The 20,135-nt window shown below is 39.4% G+C and overlaps 1 protein-coding gene across 3 annotated transcripts in view; it reads right to left on the reverse strand.

The window, feature by feature from the left end:
• The window catches only part of robo3 (roundabout, axon guidance receptor, homolog 3 (Drosophila)), a 96,344-nt gene extending 86,148 nt beyond the window's left edge, over positions 1-10,196 (reverse strand). For 2 of the 3 annotated variants that reach the window (XM_028031469.1, XM_028031468.1), the window contains exon 1: positions 9,616-10,196. In XM_028031469.1, coding sequence (XP_027887270.1) covers positions 9,616-9,682 — 67 coding nt within the window. In that variant the 5' untranslated portion in view covers positions 9,683-10,196. The remainder of the gene's footprint in view (positions 1-9,615) is intronic. The other variant, XM_028031471.1, reaches the window with a different exon arrangement.
• Between the last annotated feature and the right edge of the window lie 9,939 nt (positions 10,197-20,135).

Here is a 20,135-nt window from a genome sequence, read left to right on the forward strand (position 1 = left end):
ACACTACTATGTGAGAGGAGTCTGGGCCTTTAAATGTGACATACTCATCTTTAGAGTATGTACATACTAGTACCTTTTTTGGCGCCTTGGGCCAGCTAAGAGTCTGTTACGGACTTGTTAATTGACTTTGCCTTCAAGGACTGCCTGTGCCTCCTTTTTAATTATTCACCTTTTAAATAAATTATTGTAAATTTTATTGGTCTGTTTTGAAACTCTGTTCACAATCCTTGCAGTTATTTATTTGGTACACCACTCGGGTGCCACAGAATTTACATGACTAGTAAATATAATTAACTAAATATAACTAAATAGTTACATTTAGTTGTAACTAAATATAGTTCAAACTAAATGTGGACATACGCACATTTAGTTGTGTATGTCCAGATGTGACCCGATAGGTTGGTCTGTCAGTCCTCCCTCACAGCAGAGGGAAAGGGGACAGGAGCTGATTTTCAGACCTTTGTAAAGGTAGGTAAGATCAGTGGAAAAGATCGGTCTCACTTATAGGTATCAGCTAATCAGCAATCTCCCAAAACTAAGGACGTCAGGGCTGACTTATGAACTGATTAATTTATCAATGCACCCCTACTAGAAATATTGCCAATGACTTGTGCAGAAACAAAACTACGTAAAGTACCATGTGATAAACCCCAAGGAGTTATCCAGATTTAAACAACAGTGAAAGTTTTGGAATCGTGAAGAGCACTAAATGTAGCAAGATTTTCATTTACCTACAGAAATAAGTTTCTGTGGTAAGATCAGTAAAATTAAAGGTTTTTGTGACATTTTCACCATAACTAAAGTGTCAAATTAAAACGCCTATTTTCTACAATGTTTGAAGGAAGGCATTTAAACATCTTTAAGCAAAGTCTAGGCTATGTTGCAATAGTACGTGAATAGTCTTATAGCTGCTTTATAGCATGTTACTGGTTTCTAAAATAACAACAGCCTAATTGATTAAGGTGTTCGGCGGCTCTCCTATCATTTTCTAAATGGGGCGCACCGTCCCGCCAACGAGACCGGCCCCCAATAAGATCACAGCTTATAGTAATTGAAGGTGTTCACAGTTAAGCCCTAGGATAGACACTAAGTACTGATGAATAATTTCTGAACACAACTGTTGAGTAAAAGAATATAAAACAGAATGTTTCTTTTGTCACGTATCAAGTATCTTGCTACTTGATCCGATTTGCATAAAGAAGCAGCATTCAGAAAACATATGAAACATAAATAGCTGCAGAAGCCGTGAAGTCTTTTTCTATTTGAAAGATGGTAATGACTTTTAATTGTGTTTATACTGTACAATAACAGCTGTGTGAGAACACATCTGGTAAAACGCCTGGCACCTGCCACATCGAGGTATATTATTACCTCTCCACTGTTATGAATTATATAGTTCTACAGAGCTGTTTTCATGTCGTTTCCAACAGATTTGAAATGATTTCCCACGCTGCCTCATTCACTGCCTCATACTGTTGAGTGAGTTTGACAAAAAGTTCTTCTAAAACGTTCGAAATGCATATTAAAACCCCTTAGCTGTCATGATGACGCCGTTGTCCTCATGGACCCATTGACTTACTTGTAAGCATTATAAGAGTGACATTTCAAGAGTTTTACAAAGAGCAGCTTTAGGTCTCAGTTAGATAAAGGAGACATGTCCAGGGAGGAGCTGCCTTTGGTCAGTCATAGTTCAGACAATCCCATTTTAACCTTACCAGGACAGACAAGGTTTTGACAAACAAATCAATACCTGGGCAAACTCTGTGCTAGAGATGCAATGAGAACTGAGCTGATAATTCGAAAAAATATATATATATATATTGATCAGTGAACACCCCTAACAAAGCACAACCACATAACACTGACAACAATGGTGTTTGGTGTGGAAGTTGTTACCGTGGTGAAGAAGACTCTAAAACTAGTCATTTTTAAAATGTCAGGAGGAAGAGCAGAAGCTGTATGACGTCTCTACAAAGGAAACGGTATTTAGGCATGTTGGCTTTTTATTCAGAAGGCTGCGATAAAGGGTTAGAAAACAAAAGCTGAAGTATTCCAGTGAAATTGTTCTGTTTTATCCTTTGGAAGAGTCCAATTCTGTCTGTCATTAAGCATGCTGGATCAGGAAGCGTCAATTTTAAATCTCTAAGTTAAGTGAGTACAAACTCTACAGGCTACACACAAAGACTATTATTATTGCCAATTTCACCTACAGACATTGTAAAAATGTAAAATGCCAACTCTGTACTGATTATGTTGTTGTTCGAAAAGGCTAGTAAAAATCCAGTTTAACTGCAGAGGTGTGTACTACTGACCGCTCTCCCACACGAGAGCGATGAAGTTGTCACTTTTTCTGACATTTGCAAAAGTGATAAAACTGTAAAACATAAAACATTTAATGTGCTCTCAAGAAGCAGAAGTAGTAGAAAGTAACGTAAAGTAATGAACTCTAGAATTGCACCGTTCACGGTGGCAGCATATTGGAGTAGATCTGCTGCGTTAATTCAAATTTGTTCCATTTGAAGACTTCTCTTCATATTTCTTTTGGTAAACGCGTAGCTTTCTCTGACAACTATTCCCTCTGGTTTTGGATGCTGAGAAGTTGGAATGATTTTTCTCATGCTCTTTTACGTTCAAACAGTTTCATGATATGTAACTACGGCGACAAGCTGGGGATGTTTTTACTAGTAGGAGATGCTGATTAGCATATTTAATGATCACTACCTGAACTATGGACCCAAAAACAAGAGGAGTTGAAATGAGACTTTATGCAGAGCAGGACAGAGAGAGCAGTAGGAAGTTCAAACCATTTCTTATTTATTTATATATATATATATATATATATATATATATATATATATATATATATATATATATATATATATATATATATATGTTTAAGACAATATGACTTTTCAGAATGTCCATTTCTTGCTACAATGAAGGACTAAAAGCATAGGACTAAGCTTCCTCCTGCTGCAGTGGGATGGCAGTCACTGGTGGTTTGCTGTACTCCATGTCTATTTCATAAAATGAACTGCAATAGAAAGATAATGGTGGGGGCCATCCATCTGTCTGTAGCCTGAGGAGGGAGGCTCAGGAGGGACTGTGTCAGCTTCCACCACCCCCCTCAGGCATTTGCCCTTTAGACCTTTGAGGAGAAGAGAGAGCTGACTTGTGCTGTCAGCAGCGACTGTTAAAAGGAGTTCCAGCTCATTATGGTGACTTTTGATCAGTGCCCAGCCGTGCAGACTCTAGCACCCCATTGTCTGTTTAATGTGCTCCTCTGAGTTGCAGAGAGCATTAGTATCAGAGGAGACGAGCACCGATTGGTTTACAGAAAGTGACAGATCGTAGCCAACATTGTTTCTTGTTTTATTCTTTCACAATCGAAAACTCCAAAAATGTACCCTGGTTGCATCATAAAGATTGTCAGACCGTTGCGTAATGGATATTTGGAACGTTGGAACGTGGAAATGCTATTTTTAGAGGTCTACCTAACCAGTGGACTGTTCAGTGACAGGCATCTCAGCGACATGTCTCAGCATATCTAACCCATGTTTTTACCTTATTTCAGATTTCTAAATTTAGTACACTTTCTGTGATTGGAAACATGTAGGGCTAAGCATCTAAAGTTGATGCTGTGATGACAGGAAATGGATGTTTACGTCTTAGCTTGGACTTGTCAGAAAGCACTAATTAAATTTTTTTCCTTGAATACTCTGCAGTTACTCCTGTGGATGTAGCGCAGCTATTGACAGACTAATTGATCTGTGAAGAACAGATGGGCTGGCAGGTGGGGGAGGCGGACGTTACGCTCAGCGTTTGTTCTCCAGAACCACTACAGCGGTTTCTCCTATGTCTCTGTTTTCTCTCCTACAAACAGAAATCATTAATGTGCCAATCGAAAAGCAGCGGTTCCTACATTGTCGTGTTATGAACAGAATCAAACTGGAGAGTACGTGACTGAATTCAAATGTAGCCATTTGGAATCTATTGGTTCTGGTTGTCTTTTAAAAGGTCTCAAGGTGACCTGGGTTGTGAATGCTAGTGTTAGCATGCTATCATGAGCATTTTAGTTAGCTTTAGCTTTTTAGCAAATTTTAACCTTTACATGGGATTTTGCATAAGAAATGCTACCTTAGATCTACCTGCTAATGATATCCTACATGCTATCATTAGTATTTCAGCCAGCATTACCTTTGTAGTTTTTTTAGCTCATGGCTAACCTAATTGTTTTTCTGCTTCATTTAAATCAGATAAAGATATATTTTCCCTTTTACATACACACTGTGTGCATCCCTTTCATTTGACTTTCAACTGATTTCTGCCAGATAGACGGCAGCCACTATATAATGAGCCTTATGGATCATCAGGATCCTTGCTTCTTCTATTTAGTAGATGTTTATTGTGTAAGGTGACTACAGTTTTCCCTTGCTTACCAGAAAGATATGCACCTCGAAGATATTCCGATCCCAAAATAAAGTGGAAAATCAGTATTGTTCTTTTAAAGTTACATTGAGAAAACTCCAAGCAGCACGTCTGTTAAACAGCTAGCTGCAGGCTGGACACCTGATTATTTCATCTGCTTTTTTTATGAAAAAGAAAAACTGAAAAAAATGTGTAGTATTTTGCAAAACAAGCACCTCAAAACTACTATTAAAGCTACAGTATGTAACTTTTAGAAAGAATATGGTTTTTTTTAACATATTTGTTAAAACTGTCACTATGTAGTAACAGTTTAATATGAGTCAGACAATCAGTGAAAAGATGGAGCTGCTCCACCTCCTCCATGAGCGTCTGTTGCCATCTGAAGAAGTGCACCGCTCCATAGTAAAAACAACCAATCACAGCCAGTAGGAGGGTCTTAGCGCTGTCAATCAACACCATGTACTCGCTCGCTCCAAATGAGGAAGAAGCAACTTACCCTTCCAGAAAAAACATTTACCTTCTGTCATCGGTGGCCATACTAACCAGCATTCACAACAGGCTCTGCTAGCTACAGTGTAGCAAAGAGAAAGCAGGAGAGCAGGAGGAAGGATGAGAAGAGCCACACAAGATTGTGATAGAGAGCACTAAGACCCGCCTCGTCGCTCTGATTGGTTGATTCTAGTTAGCACTGGGAGCACTGGGAGAAAGCACGGGTGCTCGATTTTTTCACTGATTATCTGTCTCGTACCATACTGACATACATGACATAGTTACAATTTCAACAAATGTGTAAAGAAATATTTTTTTTTATAAAAGTTACCTACTGCAGTGTTGAAGTGCTAAAATAAAAATAAAATAAGTGTTATGCTTAAAGTTACCTCAACCATTTAAATGAATATGCTATATTATTTTATCTGCACTAGGGAACAACATCATGCCAGCTAGGTTTTCACTTTCTGACTGAACTGATTCATGTCCAAATTCCTGACCACCAATAATGAAGAAAGAAGTCTGTAAGTGAACTCGGTAACTGTGCGGTTTCAGCCACATTTCGCCCCACAGCACTTTTGTCCCTAAAGGAAAGGGGGTTGCAGAATCAAAACTGTAATTACAGCGTGGGTGCCATGGTTTGGTGCAGCCTGTTTGATCTGGTTGCTGCTGTGTTTGCGGACGCACATGAGACAACAAGGGGGTCGTTGCAAACCCCAGCCAGGAAGTCCCTTAGCTTAAGTGCCTGGCAAACACATGGTCCCTTGGTGGTCAGCGGGGACGGAGAGTGCTGCGTTGACTGATGGAGACAGAGATGACAGGCAGGCAGCAGTGTCACCTTACTGACCAAACAGTCTAATGAGCAGAAGACTGAAATGTGACTCTGCCCCCACAGGAACAGCTCCATCAGATATCAACAGGAAGCAGAAGATGAGCAGGAAGGCCGACTCTTAAGGTTTTATCCCAGGGAAATTCTGTTCATTCCAGAAGCCTGTTAAAGCACATGTGAATAAAACGCTTTAAAAAGTACAGATGTTAGCATCTTAAGAAAGCTCGTCGGTAAAAGGAGTATGCACTTGTTTATAAAGGCAGTGTGAGCGTTGTGAAGGTGAACCTCAGTAGCCTATTCCGGCCTTTGTAGTCCCTGAGGAGCATGTGAAGTCACTGGAGGAGCTTTTTCCACAGATGCTGAGTTCATCTGCTCTGGTTTCACTGCCTGTGTTTACAGCCTTGTAAAGGGAAGCCTCAGCAGCGGAGCACCGCCAGATGAGAATGCATCGTCACTGGCTCTGTCACGTCTCTTTTTTGCAGCATCATAATCGACCATGTTCTGATGAACATGTTCAGTTCTGCCCGAAGTTTATATACACGGTTTATAGGCATGAATTAGGGCTGTGTAATAAAAATGATAACGGTATCTATCGCAACAGACTCGTGGTCAATGAGGGACAATGTTGGCGACGGTGGTAGGAGTACGTCACTAAATCGGTGGGGTGCCGATTCGATTCTGCCTCTGTTGTTGTGTCGATCATTTCAGGCAAGCACCATACGATGCCTTTAGCTGCTCAACTTCCTTCAGGCAAGATAAGAAAGGTTGGTGGTACTAACTTCTTGGTTACCTAGTAACAACTTGTTGAGTAATATACACAGTCGCAGTTTTATGTTGCCTTTAACACACACTCAGGTTTGCGCACAGTCAGTGCGGACTCAAAGCGAACATCCGCTGGACACGTTCAAAGAATTGTGGGGAAGAGAGAAAAGCTCTAGTCCCTAGCTTTGAAGTATTTTGGATATTTAAAACAAAAAACTAACCAATAATTATCAATATCAACTGATATGAAATACTTCCATCGTGACACTTCTGTTGTCATGCGAAATTGCTCACCTCTGGCTTGATGAAGGTTTGTATGGCAATTTCTCACCTCTTACATGGCAGTACTCAGGGAATTTACCTATAATCACAATGTCTTTTAAAGCTCATTCATCTATCCATTCATCCATCCATCCACCCATCTATGCCCCTATCTATACCCACTTATCCATGCAGGGTGGCGGGGATGGGGCGCACACAGGACAAACAATGATCCACACACACACACTCATACCTGAGGGAAATTTAGGGATCAGCCCAAACAGCTGCACATAAGCACAGGCCAATCAGAAGTGTCCCCTTACACGATCAGCATCAGATTAAAGGACCCTAGTAAAAATGCTCAGGAACCTCCCAGGAACCACCGAGGCTCAGGGCAATTAGAAACTGGAAGCTGCTGGAATAGCAAAGAGAGTTTTACATTCCTGCCGACCAATAATGATGCTCCCGCTTCAAAAACCACCTCTAAGCCCAACGGACATTTGCAGCTGCCCACATGGACAAGCCACTTACCCTGTGCAGAGATCATTTAGCATAAATCAAACTGTTTGTTAGAAGTCATGTGTTTGGAAGAGTTCAACCACTCTAGAGAGTTGAGAGACGTGGTCTGAAGGATAATCTCCCAACTGTTAAACACGGTGTGGTAGACTGTCTGGTTATACAATGCAGATGAAAAAATGAAGAAGTAGTATTGCTGCCACATTTTTCTGTCAAACCTCAAAGAGGTTCACAATCAGCAAGTCAGGATCAGTGATCAGTAGGCCTGTCACAATAACAAATTTTGCAGGATTATAAAATTGTCCCAGAAGTTATTGTGATAAAGGATAATATGTTGGGTTTTTTCAGACCATTTTCAAGTAATATAATAGTAATGGCATAATAATGCAGGGACACATTCTCGACAATTATAAACTTTTACATTTTAATGAACATTTAACACTGGAAGTGGACGACATTTTAAATAAACAAAATTAATTATGTAGTTTCTGTAAAATAAATAAATAAAAAAAATTCCTAGTTGAGACCAAAACCTACCAGACTGAAGACTTTTGTCATCCAGTTTTTGGTAGAGAAGAATGAGAAAAAAGAGGAAAAACAATAAATCATGAATATGGAAATCATTGAGTTTGTTTTAATTTATCATGTGACTAACTGATTAATTGCTTATTGCGAGTTTTGGTGATCAGTCAGAAAACTGTAATTTAGAATATACGTTCCAATGAGTCTTGTTTGTCAGATTAAAAGTACCTTCTGAAAATAACAACCTTTTGTACAGGTAATAAGCACTTGTCATTAACCCCACATTTCTGTTTTAAAAATATATTTTTTATTGGTCTGATCTAATATCCTAACTTAAATGTCTTGTTTTTATTACCTGTAAGTGGAAAATTCTCATAATTAACATACATAAAGGCTCTTAAATAGCCATCTGTGTGAAATTAAACTGTATAATGTATCTTACATAAAACGTTCCTGAAATAAATGGACATGTCAGTAATATTCTAATTTAGGCAGAAACCAGTCAGTTTAAATAAGCCATTGAGAGGTCAAATATATTAAAAAAGAATAATTATGGAAGCTTTTTGCTGCCTGCAAGATTGTATATTTTATTCTTGTATGAATCACTTTTTGTTTTAGAAAAATCCTGCTATTGTATGTTGTATAAATGCTGATCAGGGCCAAGTTCAATTGGTAGATTGTTGCCATGAAACATTATGAACTGGGGAAGAAACTTTCATCCATTGTTGTGCATTGGATGAAAACTGCAGCGTAATCTTTCAATAAATATTTTTACATTCAGATCCAATCCATGTTAAATATACTGAACATGCCAGATTAGACAAACAAAACTAATCTAATTCTAGTTCTAATGTTTTTTTTAATATATATAACAAAATAAGGACCATGACAATTGGTTTAGGCCATAAAACGCATCATGTAGGCCGGTGAGGGATTAAAGCATCATCATCATCATAAGGCTTTCACACTCTAGTAAACAGACAATAGAAGGTTGTACTCCTAGAAGCTAAAATGAAAATTAATGTATGCCTGTTTTTAATGATGGTCATAAAAAAAAGACCCATTAAACAACATGAATCAATACTCTCTATTGGAGTCATGTCACAAGAGATTCACTCAGGCTCAGGCCAAGGCAGTCAGGATCCAAATGTACAAACTTGCTCCACAATCAAAGCAAACCTTTAAACCGTCAACGACAATCCTAATGTTGCCACACTGGCCGGCAGGGCTGGATTTAACGTTGTTGTCTCAATGCTGCATTGTAGCTATGATAGGCCAATCTCTTCACCTAATGGGCCTGATAATAGTGATAAATGTGTATTTCTGTGGGGAGCAGATGTTGGTGTGAAGCCGGCGTCCCCTGGGCAGGACGCGGGGTAAAGCTGCATTTGGGTCGTTCTGATGTCTGCCGGTTTAAGTGGTCTGTAAATGACATCACCAAGAAGGATTATAGCTGCTGACATAAACGTAAGTGGTTACTAACTGACCCACTGACTGATATTTGTCTGCTTTTCAACTTTCTACAAATAAAGATCTGAAAAGTGTGGCACATATTTATATTCAACTCCCTTTCATCCCATACCTCGAAAAAAAAAAAAAAAATCAAGTGCAAATGTACCCAAAGCTGCAGGACCACTGAACAGGGTGACACATTTTGACAGCCAAAGCACTTTGTGATGTCATAAAACTCCGACAAAATCTATTCAAGTTTGTATTTTTCAACGTGACAATGCCATAAAATAAAAAAGTTTAACGGGTATGAATTATGCTTTGCGAGGCACAGAATAGAGGCTCATGCTCCAGCTTACCAGACGCCAAAGTTTCCAGAGCAAAAAAAATCAGCACAGGAACCAAAAGCAGGCTGCTCTCCATCATGTGCTGAGATTCTTCATAGGTAGACCAGGCTGCTGACAGTCCTCAGAGCATGCACGCTGTGGGATGTATAGTGTGGCTGTTCAGCAGCAGCGACCCTATATCCAAAAGGAGTCCAAACGATCTCCAACCTATGGGGAGAAATCTGCGCAACCAGCAGCATCAAACTCCCCAGGCAGCATCCTAGGGCGAAAGCCAAAGTTCAAACATCCCACACGGGTAACTTTTCTCCCGGACTAAAGTCTCCGTCTCTGTCTCCGCTCCGGGATGGTCCGCACAAAAAAAAAGGCAACGCGCAGGTGATGAGAGGAGAAGCGGCAACTAGTCTCCGCGACCCGTTATTTAGGAGAAATGTTGACGGGGAAATTCCTCCGCTGTGAGACAAACAGCTCGGAGGGGAGATAAAGTCATGGCGGAGAGAAGAAGCAGAGCCCCGGTTAGACGCACAGCTCCATCCCGCTCCTCTGTGCTCAGCTCCGCTGCGGGGACTGACTGAACTACAGCCTCATCACAAAGCGTGGCGCGGTCCCGGAGCAGAGCGCACAGTCACTAAGCCCCCGCTGATACTCGGACAACGTCCGGTGGGACTTTCAAAATAAAACTATACAGCAAGAAAATGGAATTAATATGACGGTCGGGCCTACAGAAAGAATCACAGAGCTTTTTTTTTTATCAGTCACTACATACATTACATACATAAAGTACATGTTTTGGTGACGCACAGAGCAGCAGCTACAACCGAAGACATAATAATGTTCTTAGTTTGGACAACATGGCCTATTGATTAATTTGTTTGCTCTTGTTAATTAGCAAAAATAAATATTAGATATTTATGATACTGTAACAATATCATAAAGTTTATGTTTAAGTTGTATGTCGTATTTTTTTATTGTGTGCGCGAACAGTTGGACAGTTTTACCTCCTGCTACTCGTTCCGTTGTTTACTGCCGCCTCATAATGTTTAGCTTTACAACCCAGAGCCTTGTTAAAGGGCCAGTACACTCAAAATTAGACTTCAGTGGAATTAAAGTAACTTCTCCAGCCTTGCATGATGACGTGAGGGAATGGTGGTTCACCTGCAGTGCTATGAATCCCACTCTCTGGACCAGACTGGATCTCATTTTCTAGGGTCATCCCTTCTTTTACGGTACTCATCCTCCTGAGAAATGGGACCATCCTCAGAAAGCGGACACATGATTATTCTCACTGGGTCATACCGCCCAAATATGTGACTTGATATGCCTGCATGTGTCCTGCAGCAAAATTATTTTTTTATGTTTGCTTGTTATGGAAGAAAAGAATATATCAAATGCAGTGAAAACAATGTACTGTATACTTTGCCCTTTTAAAACACAGTTGCCTTTTTTGTGTTTAAAAAGGCAACTGTATTGTTAATGTGCCTCCAAAATGGGTGAAATCCCAGATTTTAGTCACAGAAATCTTCAAACACTTGCAGTCAGACTGCAAGTGAAGTACGGTAAGTATGCCAAAATGTATGTTTTTCTTCCCACAGGAATCACACTTCGTAATATATCAAACTAGAATTATTTTTGTGTTTTTAACATATTTCAACTGAATTTTTTTGATTTCCTGCTCTTTTTTGTTTGTTTTTTGTTTTACATAAAAAATGACAAATGATACTAAAATCTACATGGGTAGATATCAAATCCTCCCCCATGTCCTAGCATTGCTGTGAAGGTAAAATAGATTTAAAAGAAATGAAACTGATAAATAGCTCTATGCTACCTTTCATTCTGATTAACTATGTCTATGGTCTATTCCGGTCATCCCCCACAGGAATACTTGGTACACCCAGCCGCTTTGAAACAGTGCTGTGGTCTTAGAATTAGAAGCAAAGGTGTGAAATGAAATTCACTCCAAATACAGCATCAGCAAGCAATTAGGGGATCTGACTGACCAAGGTCACAATGATACAAAGGAATTAAACCATGGAGTTACCATTAGGTCAGTTCTGAAATCTAAAGCATGAGTCCTAAAATGAGACCTAAACTGAACTGAAAGAAAGACAGAGCTATTTTTGTGACTTCATGTGGCATTCAGGACCAACTGCAGCCATTAGAGGGCAACCTGGCTAACTCCAACACACACAGCTTTACATCTATCCAACAGACATGTGATCAAAGTGTGTGTTCACCCTTCAAAGGGATAGAAAGAATAAGAAAATACGCTACCTTGGACAACAGCCTTTCAACAGAGGCACCTCTGCGTTTATCTGTTTCTGTAATTCCAAATTGTCACCCGGTAAGGTTTAAGGCTACACCGCATCACATGAAAGGCTCTGCTGGTGGAACTGAGTTCAAAAATATCTAAGTTGGTTTTGTCCTCATTAAAACGGAGGAGTTTAAAGTTGTCCAATGTTTTTATTTTTGCACAGTGGTTTCAGAAAAAAAAGCAAAGGCAGGGAAATATGTGTGTCAGCTGTCTTCTTGACAGTAGCTCAATTACATTCGATGGAGAGTGTTCATGAATGTCAGTTTTAAAATGCCTACCACCGTTTCTAGATGTTTATTTGTAATATTTTTTTTTTCCAGGTATTAAGATAAAGCTTTTAGTTGCAAGCTGGAATGGTACGTGTGAATAAATATCGTAGTCGCTGCTTGTGAAAATTAGTGATGGGTCCAGAAACTCCGATGCGTCGGACCCTGTGTTGGGTCTGACGTGTTGGAAACCCTGTGTCGGTGCGTTTTGCTTTCATCAAGTCATGTGACCAATACAGGAACTGTTTTGAAATGACACTGGCGCGCCAAACTGTGTTTATAAGGAAGCTAATCTGTCAACGGGATGCATTTGCCAAAAGAATTTTTTATCTTTTACGGTACAGCATCAACTGTGGAGCCTCAAGGCAAACGAAAGGTTTCGTAGTTTGGGACCATTTTGATCTTACATCAGAAAATGTATTGGTTGTCACTTCGTTGTTGTTTCATCCGGTTCTTTTCAGCTTCTACTTGATCTGTCTGAATCCAAATTCAGCTGAAATTGACTCTTAGTTTACTTTCGTATTATGTTCTGCAGGTTAAGTGTTGCATATGTTTGACAGAACTGTCCTATTTAAATAAATCCACCTCCTCAATGCTGAGGCATTATAGGGCATCAGAATGAAGTCCCAGATACACCCAGGATAAACTCAGGTATACAGCCATTCTACAAATTACTCACTTGCTTTTTCTAAATTATTTCATATAAATGTATTATTTACTTCATTTTTTTTCTACAGCAGGAGACGTTGTGTCAAAAAAGCGTAACAGACTAAATTTGAAAATGTTGGAAAAGCTTATTTTTCTGAATGAAAATTTGTGAACCCCCTCCCCCAGTCCACAAGCATCCTCATTCCAAACACGTTCACTTAAATTTTCACTTTATGGTACATGTTCACATTATTTGTTGACTGCATTGAAGAATATCAAATATATTTTTAATTTAACTGAAGATATGACATAATACAATATATAATATACAATCAAAAACAATGACTTAAATCTTATTGTATAGACTAGGTCATCGAATCAGTCTGTCTATTACGTTGCCTGTAGGGATTTTTAATGCCCAGCAGGTGTCAGTATTCAGTGAAACAGTATCGACACAGTATCAATACAGTTTTGCTATGGGTCAAAACGCTTCATGACACCTCATTTACCCATCACTAGTGAAAATAATAATAATAATAACAGTAAACACTCACACAACATTTTTCGGTTATTTCTGGCGGCCTCAATAAGGCCGCCAGAAATAACTGAAACATGTTTATACTGGAACAAGTAGTTACGGTATAAAGATGTTTCGGTATATATCTACTTGACATGGCGCCACCACACGGTCAAATCACGTCATCTCAGCAGCCATGACTTCCGGGATGTGCGAAACAAATTATCCAATGATATCCAGCTGCACGTGGGAACATTAACGCTACAAAACACGACCTGTTTAAAGCAAAACATGCCCACTCATTCCATGTGGCTGGGGAAATCATTTTTCAATGAAAACAACGTGGCATTAAAAGTTTAAAAATAGAGCTAAAAATAAAATATACATAAAATAGATGAAATAGGCTAAAAATTAAACAAAGATACAATACAATTAAAAATAATCTGCATCACACACTTCTGGCATTTGTAACTACTCAGACAAGTCCCCAAGAAAACCCATGACGGACAAGCAAGAGCTCATCCTACGGAGGTCCATGAAGACAGACGTGTCAATGATTTGGTCCCGTAAAGATAATATTACCACCACCACAACATTCATGGATGTCGGCCAGGTTCGGCACAGAATGTACATGTGTCAAAGTAAAGCAAGCTTTACTCGCTTCCATGTTAATCTTTTTTCATGTCAGCTGCGGCTGATTGATTCTTCAAAGGCTCTTGTTCCTCTCCGTACGTTTTCCTTCATTAATATTGATAACAGTGCAGTTAAGACTCTACCTCAATATATCTAGAACTAGCCTTTTCTTTTTGAAGTCACAATATCAAGTATGTGGCCGATGACAGCAGGCTCTCAAAGCTGGTATCTGACTGGAAACACAGAAGAGATGCTGACAAAAGTGTGAATCCAAATGCAAATTTGCCTCATATGTAAAATACATTCAATCTCTCCAACTGGGCTGCATTTACAAATCAGGCATTAACATAAGCAGGCACAAGCCTGTACAAACAAACCCAAACTTCACTTCAGAATGTCACTATTTATCTGCACACCGGCTTCCCTAGAAGTTGATGGAAAGCGAAAAGTAATATCACATGCGCTTGAAGATAGGGCAAGCTACAGCCAATGAAACTTGACATCGCAAGAGCCTCAGCTCTGCAATGGAGCAATAAGCAATGATTGGGTGGAGGGCTGTTGAGCTGAATAAATATTAGGGGTCAGGCAGACGTAGTAAACACACGGCTCTTGACATTTACAGAAATGCTTTGGATGGTGGTATGCATCCAGCGCTGCATACTAAGATGCGCTTCAGCACATTCTGCCTCAGACTGCTTCAGTGCATTGTGTGCAACAGAAACAGCTCCCCTTCACCGAGGTCAGGGGGACTGAGAATAGATTCTCTCCTCATGGATTAACAACATTTTAAACGCCCCTGATATTTCTTTCATGTTTTATGCATGTACATGTTTAATTTAATTGCAGAAACTGATTAATTGAGCATCGCTCTGCGATTGAATAAAACATGATGAGGCCCTCCGCTAAACGCGTTTCCGCTCGTCTGTGACTGATGCTCCCACTTTGCTGCCTTCGTCAAACATTTGGCGTAGCTGTCAGCGGAATCAAGTACTCCATGAATTTAGACTAATTATCCACATTAGGTGCTGAATTACAATGACAGCCCATCAGCATGAATTGGTGCTATGCAGCATACTCACAGCTGAGCCATACATCATACAATCACTCCCACTCTGCATACACAAAAAGGACGTTTTAGAATATTGCCATTCAGTTAAAGGGGCAGCATCGTGTTTTCCAGGCACATAGTACCATTTTACAGCAAGTGACTATTTTAATTTCAGTTGTTAAAAGATGCAATATGACTTAAAAGAAATTTTACTTTGTAATTTAATTCCTTGAAATTGGGCCTCTGTCTCTTTAAAAACTCCTGCTCTTTCTGAAACTCCGCCTTCAAGAAGTCGTCACAAGCTTTTAGCAAAGTTTTTACCAGCATTGCACTGAGGTTCCCCTCAGCAGACTCTCGGTTCCACCAGGTATTTGCTAATTGCTGCTGGCTAGTCTGAAGGAGCTGATTGGAGGAGTTGCAGGGACGGGCTGCTCTGTGAGGCGGAAGCTCGGAGTATTGGAACCTGCAGGTCTGAGGAGGAGCTGTGCCTTAAAGGCGGAGCTAGGTCCAACCAGGCATTTTGCACAGCTGAATGGTTGCCATGAGAGATTCAGGGATTTCTCAAACATGCACGAAAGAATCAACCAGGAATGTTTTTAATAACGGAGTAACATTATAACAAAATGTACAGCTCCAAAAGGTCAAATTTACATAGATACTACCCCTTTAAATCTATAGTAAAGGTTTTCACAGAAAGGACCAATAGGTATTCATCCATCCAGAAAACTTCAGGATCAGAACCATAAAAAGCTCCACAGTTCATGTCATTTAATCAATTAAAACTGTATTGTTTAATGTTTTTGTTTTATACTTGATTTTGACCCAGGTTTTAGTTCTGTGGAGTTTTTTTTCTCCCCTCCCCCCAAAAAAGCTGCTTCAAATTTCAATCCCTATGTCTGATTGCTTATTCTTCCTCCCATGGCTGAGCAGCTACTATAGGCAGTGTGATTATTCAGGACTGTAGGCCTGATTGAATGAGTAATTAATAAGCAGAAATATCAAGCACCCACTTTTATTTCCTGGGAAAATCCAACATTGGTGGTGAATGACGTCTAATGAGGAAATCAAAATGCCACTCGGGTATATTACACACATCGTTTTGAGCTCCAAGGTAATCAAGCAGCAAGTGAGAGTCCTCTTCACATACACCTGCAGGTTGTTGGGGGGGTTGGGTTCTGTTGCACATTTCTTCATGAGCACAAGTCACCTCTAGATGGATGGATGGATGGATGGATGGATGGATGATTGAGTCAAGCACTCCCCAGCAGATCTCCCTTTATATTTTCATATTTATAGTTACATATGATTGCTTTGACCGTTTACCGTCGTCTGGAGGTAAAAAGGAAAATAACATCCTCATAGCAAATCCTGCAACCCGTACCCGTGTAAAGCTCCGCGGATCATTCAACGTGCCAGACAAAGGCAGGGACCAGCACAGAGTACTGGTGAAAGGTAGCGAGGATTTCTCGTAACATTCAAAGAGTCTGTTAAAAATGAGACTTGCTGCAGGTTGCGAAGGGATCGACTGCCCATGATTCAGTCAGTGACCTGCTGTCTCTCAGTGGCTAAAAATCTCTAAGGCTGTGTCTAATGATGATTCCAGCTTTGTGATTGACTTTATTGATCCTGTTGCTGAGGTGATGATACCCCCTCAGAAAACTCCAACAAGCAGACGACATTCTCCAATATAGACAAATAAAAACAATTCGGCATGGATCTTGTGAAATTGAAGTGCACCTAACTGAAGGGAAACTTAGGCTTGTTTTTTTCCTTTTTTCTTTGCATGGTTGTTCACATTACTCTTTAGAATATTACCTACCTCTGACTCCAGTGTGAGCTGTTTGCGGTTCCAAAGCTGACCCGAGTGTACAAAAGAACAATAACAATGACATCACACACTGACACACACACACACACACACACACCCCTCCGCACACACAGGATGCTTTGTTCCAGGAAACATGACATAAATAGGTGTACTTAGTTTCCGCGTCTAAGGAAGCTGCTGGATGTGTCAGCAAACACTGAGGAGGAAATGCAGAAATAACAAAAGAAAAATCCTGCATTCTGGTATTTTGTGATGTTTTGGAGCCAGGAATGGTGGAACATGGATGTGAACAACAATCAGTACTTTTTAGATCAGTGACAGGAACTCTGCTCCCAACGCCTAAAACAGGACTCATCTCCACGAAGAAGCCCTGTGAGTGTGTCGGATTGCAAAGAGGGCAGATTACTGTTGCAGCTGTCATCCATCTTCCTAAATACTAATACTTGCTACCGGTACACAGTTATGAAAAATGGCTTTGAAAAGTTATGTCAAAGTCACAACATTGGTTTTTCCCTCTGGATTCAGTAGGATTGGATACGAGTTGGATTCAGGATCAAATATGATCAAATTTGACTCAAAAAATCTGATCTGAATTCTCACACTTACTCTGAAACACAAAGCAGAGGGCATCCTGCAAAACCTGAATTCACTAGCCAATTTATTGGGTACACCTTATTAGTCAGTCCCTCCATTTTTTTATTTATTTTTTTTGCGATTTCGGAAATTCACACAAAATCAGCACATCCCCACATTTCTTTGTGCTAATGAAATTGTGAGATTATTGCAAATTTTCCTCAAACGTTGCCAAAACCATTGGGTTTACTTGACTGCCAACTATTGCCTGTAGGTGGCAGTATTTTCTGCTCTTACTACACTGCCTGACCTGATGTCAAGTTGTAGTCGATTTGTCGAGCGACAAAAGTCAAACTTATTGTCATAAGTGGAAATATTGTAAAAAAAAAAAGTGCTAATATTTCTGAAATTAGCACAGCAGAAACAATGATCTTGATTGTCAAAAAAAAAAAAAATCACAACAATAGTCATGATTTTAAGGCTTAATTGATCGTGGGACAGATTCAACAAGGTGACAGAATATTCTCCAGAGATTTTGGCTTTTAGTGCTGTAGATTTGTCAGCTGCACATCCATGATATGAATCTCTCTTTCCACCACATCTAAAAGGATGGATTTAAGGGCCCCCAAACCCTTTCCTAAGGGATTTGGTGGTAATTTTTTTCTTTCTTTTAGTATTATTGGATTGAGATCCAGTGACTGTGGAAACCACTAAAGTACAGTGAACTCATTGTCAGACTCAAGAAACCATTTTCTGGTCATTTGAGCTTTGTGACATGGTGCATTATCCTGCTGCATGTAGCAGTCAGAAGATGGCCACACTGTTGTGACGGAGGAACTGACTCGGCAAGCAGCAATATGTAGGTAGGCTGTGGTTGTTAAACAAAGCTCACATGGTACTAAGTGGCACATGGCGTGACAACACTATTCCACCACCATCTTCATACCTTTATGTTGTTTAAGCCAAATTGTTTCTCTGTGGCCTGAATATTGCATCTGGATTTAAGAGCAGTGAATTTTTTTTTTCCAGACTGGTAAGGCAGTGTGGCTTAAATAAGGCCCGATTATGTTTGTTTAATTTGTATTTTAATTTTACAAGTTTGTCTACAGATTTGGAATTTCTTGGAGATATGTTTTTAGAAAGAAACACAAGAGAAATTCTGCTGTTTTGATTTTGACAAATGTACAAAAAAATGATGGTGTTATAAGCTTGTGATTCTATATCTGCACTTTTTTTGTGCCACTGACAGACATATAAATGTTTATCTATACCATTGTGGGTTTTGTCTTGTTTTTCTCTCTTTTCTCCATTTTGTTTTTTTTTAATTTCAGCATTGTGTTATTTTTGTTGTTTTTTTAACATTTTTTAAAATTGTGTATGAAAGGATTGAAAATGACCTAAATAGATCTCCATAGCATTATAAATGTTATAATAAGCATCAAATCTTAGCTGACAGGAGGGTTACTTGTCGTGGAATCTGCTGCTGCCTCAAGGTTCAGTATCCTGTGTCTTTCTAGATGATGTATTATCGTACATTGGTTGTAACAAGTGGTTGTTTGAGCTCCTGGTGGGAGCTCATAGGTGCCATCAACAGGATGTCTATTTTTTTTTTGTTTCTCAGAGAACCGATGCTCACTGGATATTTTCTTTCCATCAGACCACTCTGAAAACCAGAGAGACGACTGAGTATAAAAATCTCAGTAGATCAGCTGTTTCTGAAACATAGCTTCCATATTTAATTTTCCTTTTGCAGTTTGAATTTTAGCTGGTTCTAGTTATGGAAATATCAAATATTTTTGTAATTGAGTACTCTCCCGAATAATTCCTTGATTAATCAAATGTGTCAATTAATCAAATTTCTTTCAACTGATAACCCCCCATCCTCCACCGCCTTCAGTAGAGTCGTTACTGCTCACATGATGCAAATCCCAGCCTGCTGTTTTTCAGTCACCATTCAGTGACTGTGCTAACTGGTAAAAATGTGGATCTGTTTGCAGCATTGTGTAAGATGCTCTGTCAGGAACATTGCTTCAGATTTTATTATTTTTATGGTCCTTGATTCAATATTAAACATTGTTGTGAAGCATTGTGTTCTATTTTATTAGATAACAGTTTGCAACAATGACTGTTGGATATAGTTTAAACATTGCTGTTACAACTATGCTACACATTATGCTGCAGTTTATTCCATGCATAGGTTTTTAAAGCTACCACCACATAATCCAATAGGTACTTTTGAATTTGTCTTCTGTCAAAAGGCAAATTTCTGGTAAATTACTTCTGTTAGTCGGTTTGTTTGTTCAGATCTTACAGCCATAACAGTCATGTGTGAGGGGCTGGCCCAACACTTCCTGTTTAACTTTGTCCATGATGTCACTGATTGTACCACTGGGGTCCAACCAAATGGAGGGTTTTCTTTTTTGTATGGAATTGTTTATTCTCTTTAAAGCAACCCTCTGAGTTGCAAATTGGATTCACAATTGAATCTCAACAAAGTTTTGTAGAGACTCTGTTGTGTGGTTTGCCCAATTTTGTAATGGTGGAGACTAGTGAGGTGCAGTTTGTGTTTCAAATCTGTATAAAACCAGTACGATTTTATAAACTGAGAACTTAAAAGGGTGGTGAAAACTATACATACTCCACCAAGAAGAAACCTGAACCGACTGCTGATGATGTCTGTTAATCACCTTCCTTGGCATTTTCACTAAACT

The sequence above is a fragment of the Xiphophorus couchianus genome, chromosome 11, assembly GCF_001444195.1.
Source record: "Xiphophorus couchianus chromosome 11, X_couchianus-1.0, whole genome shotgun sequence".
Taxonomy (NCBI): domain Eukaryota; kingdom Metazoa; phylum Chordata; class Actinopteri; order Cyprinodontiformes; family Poeciliidae; genus Xiphophorus; species Xiphophorus couchianus.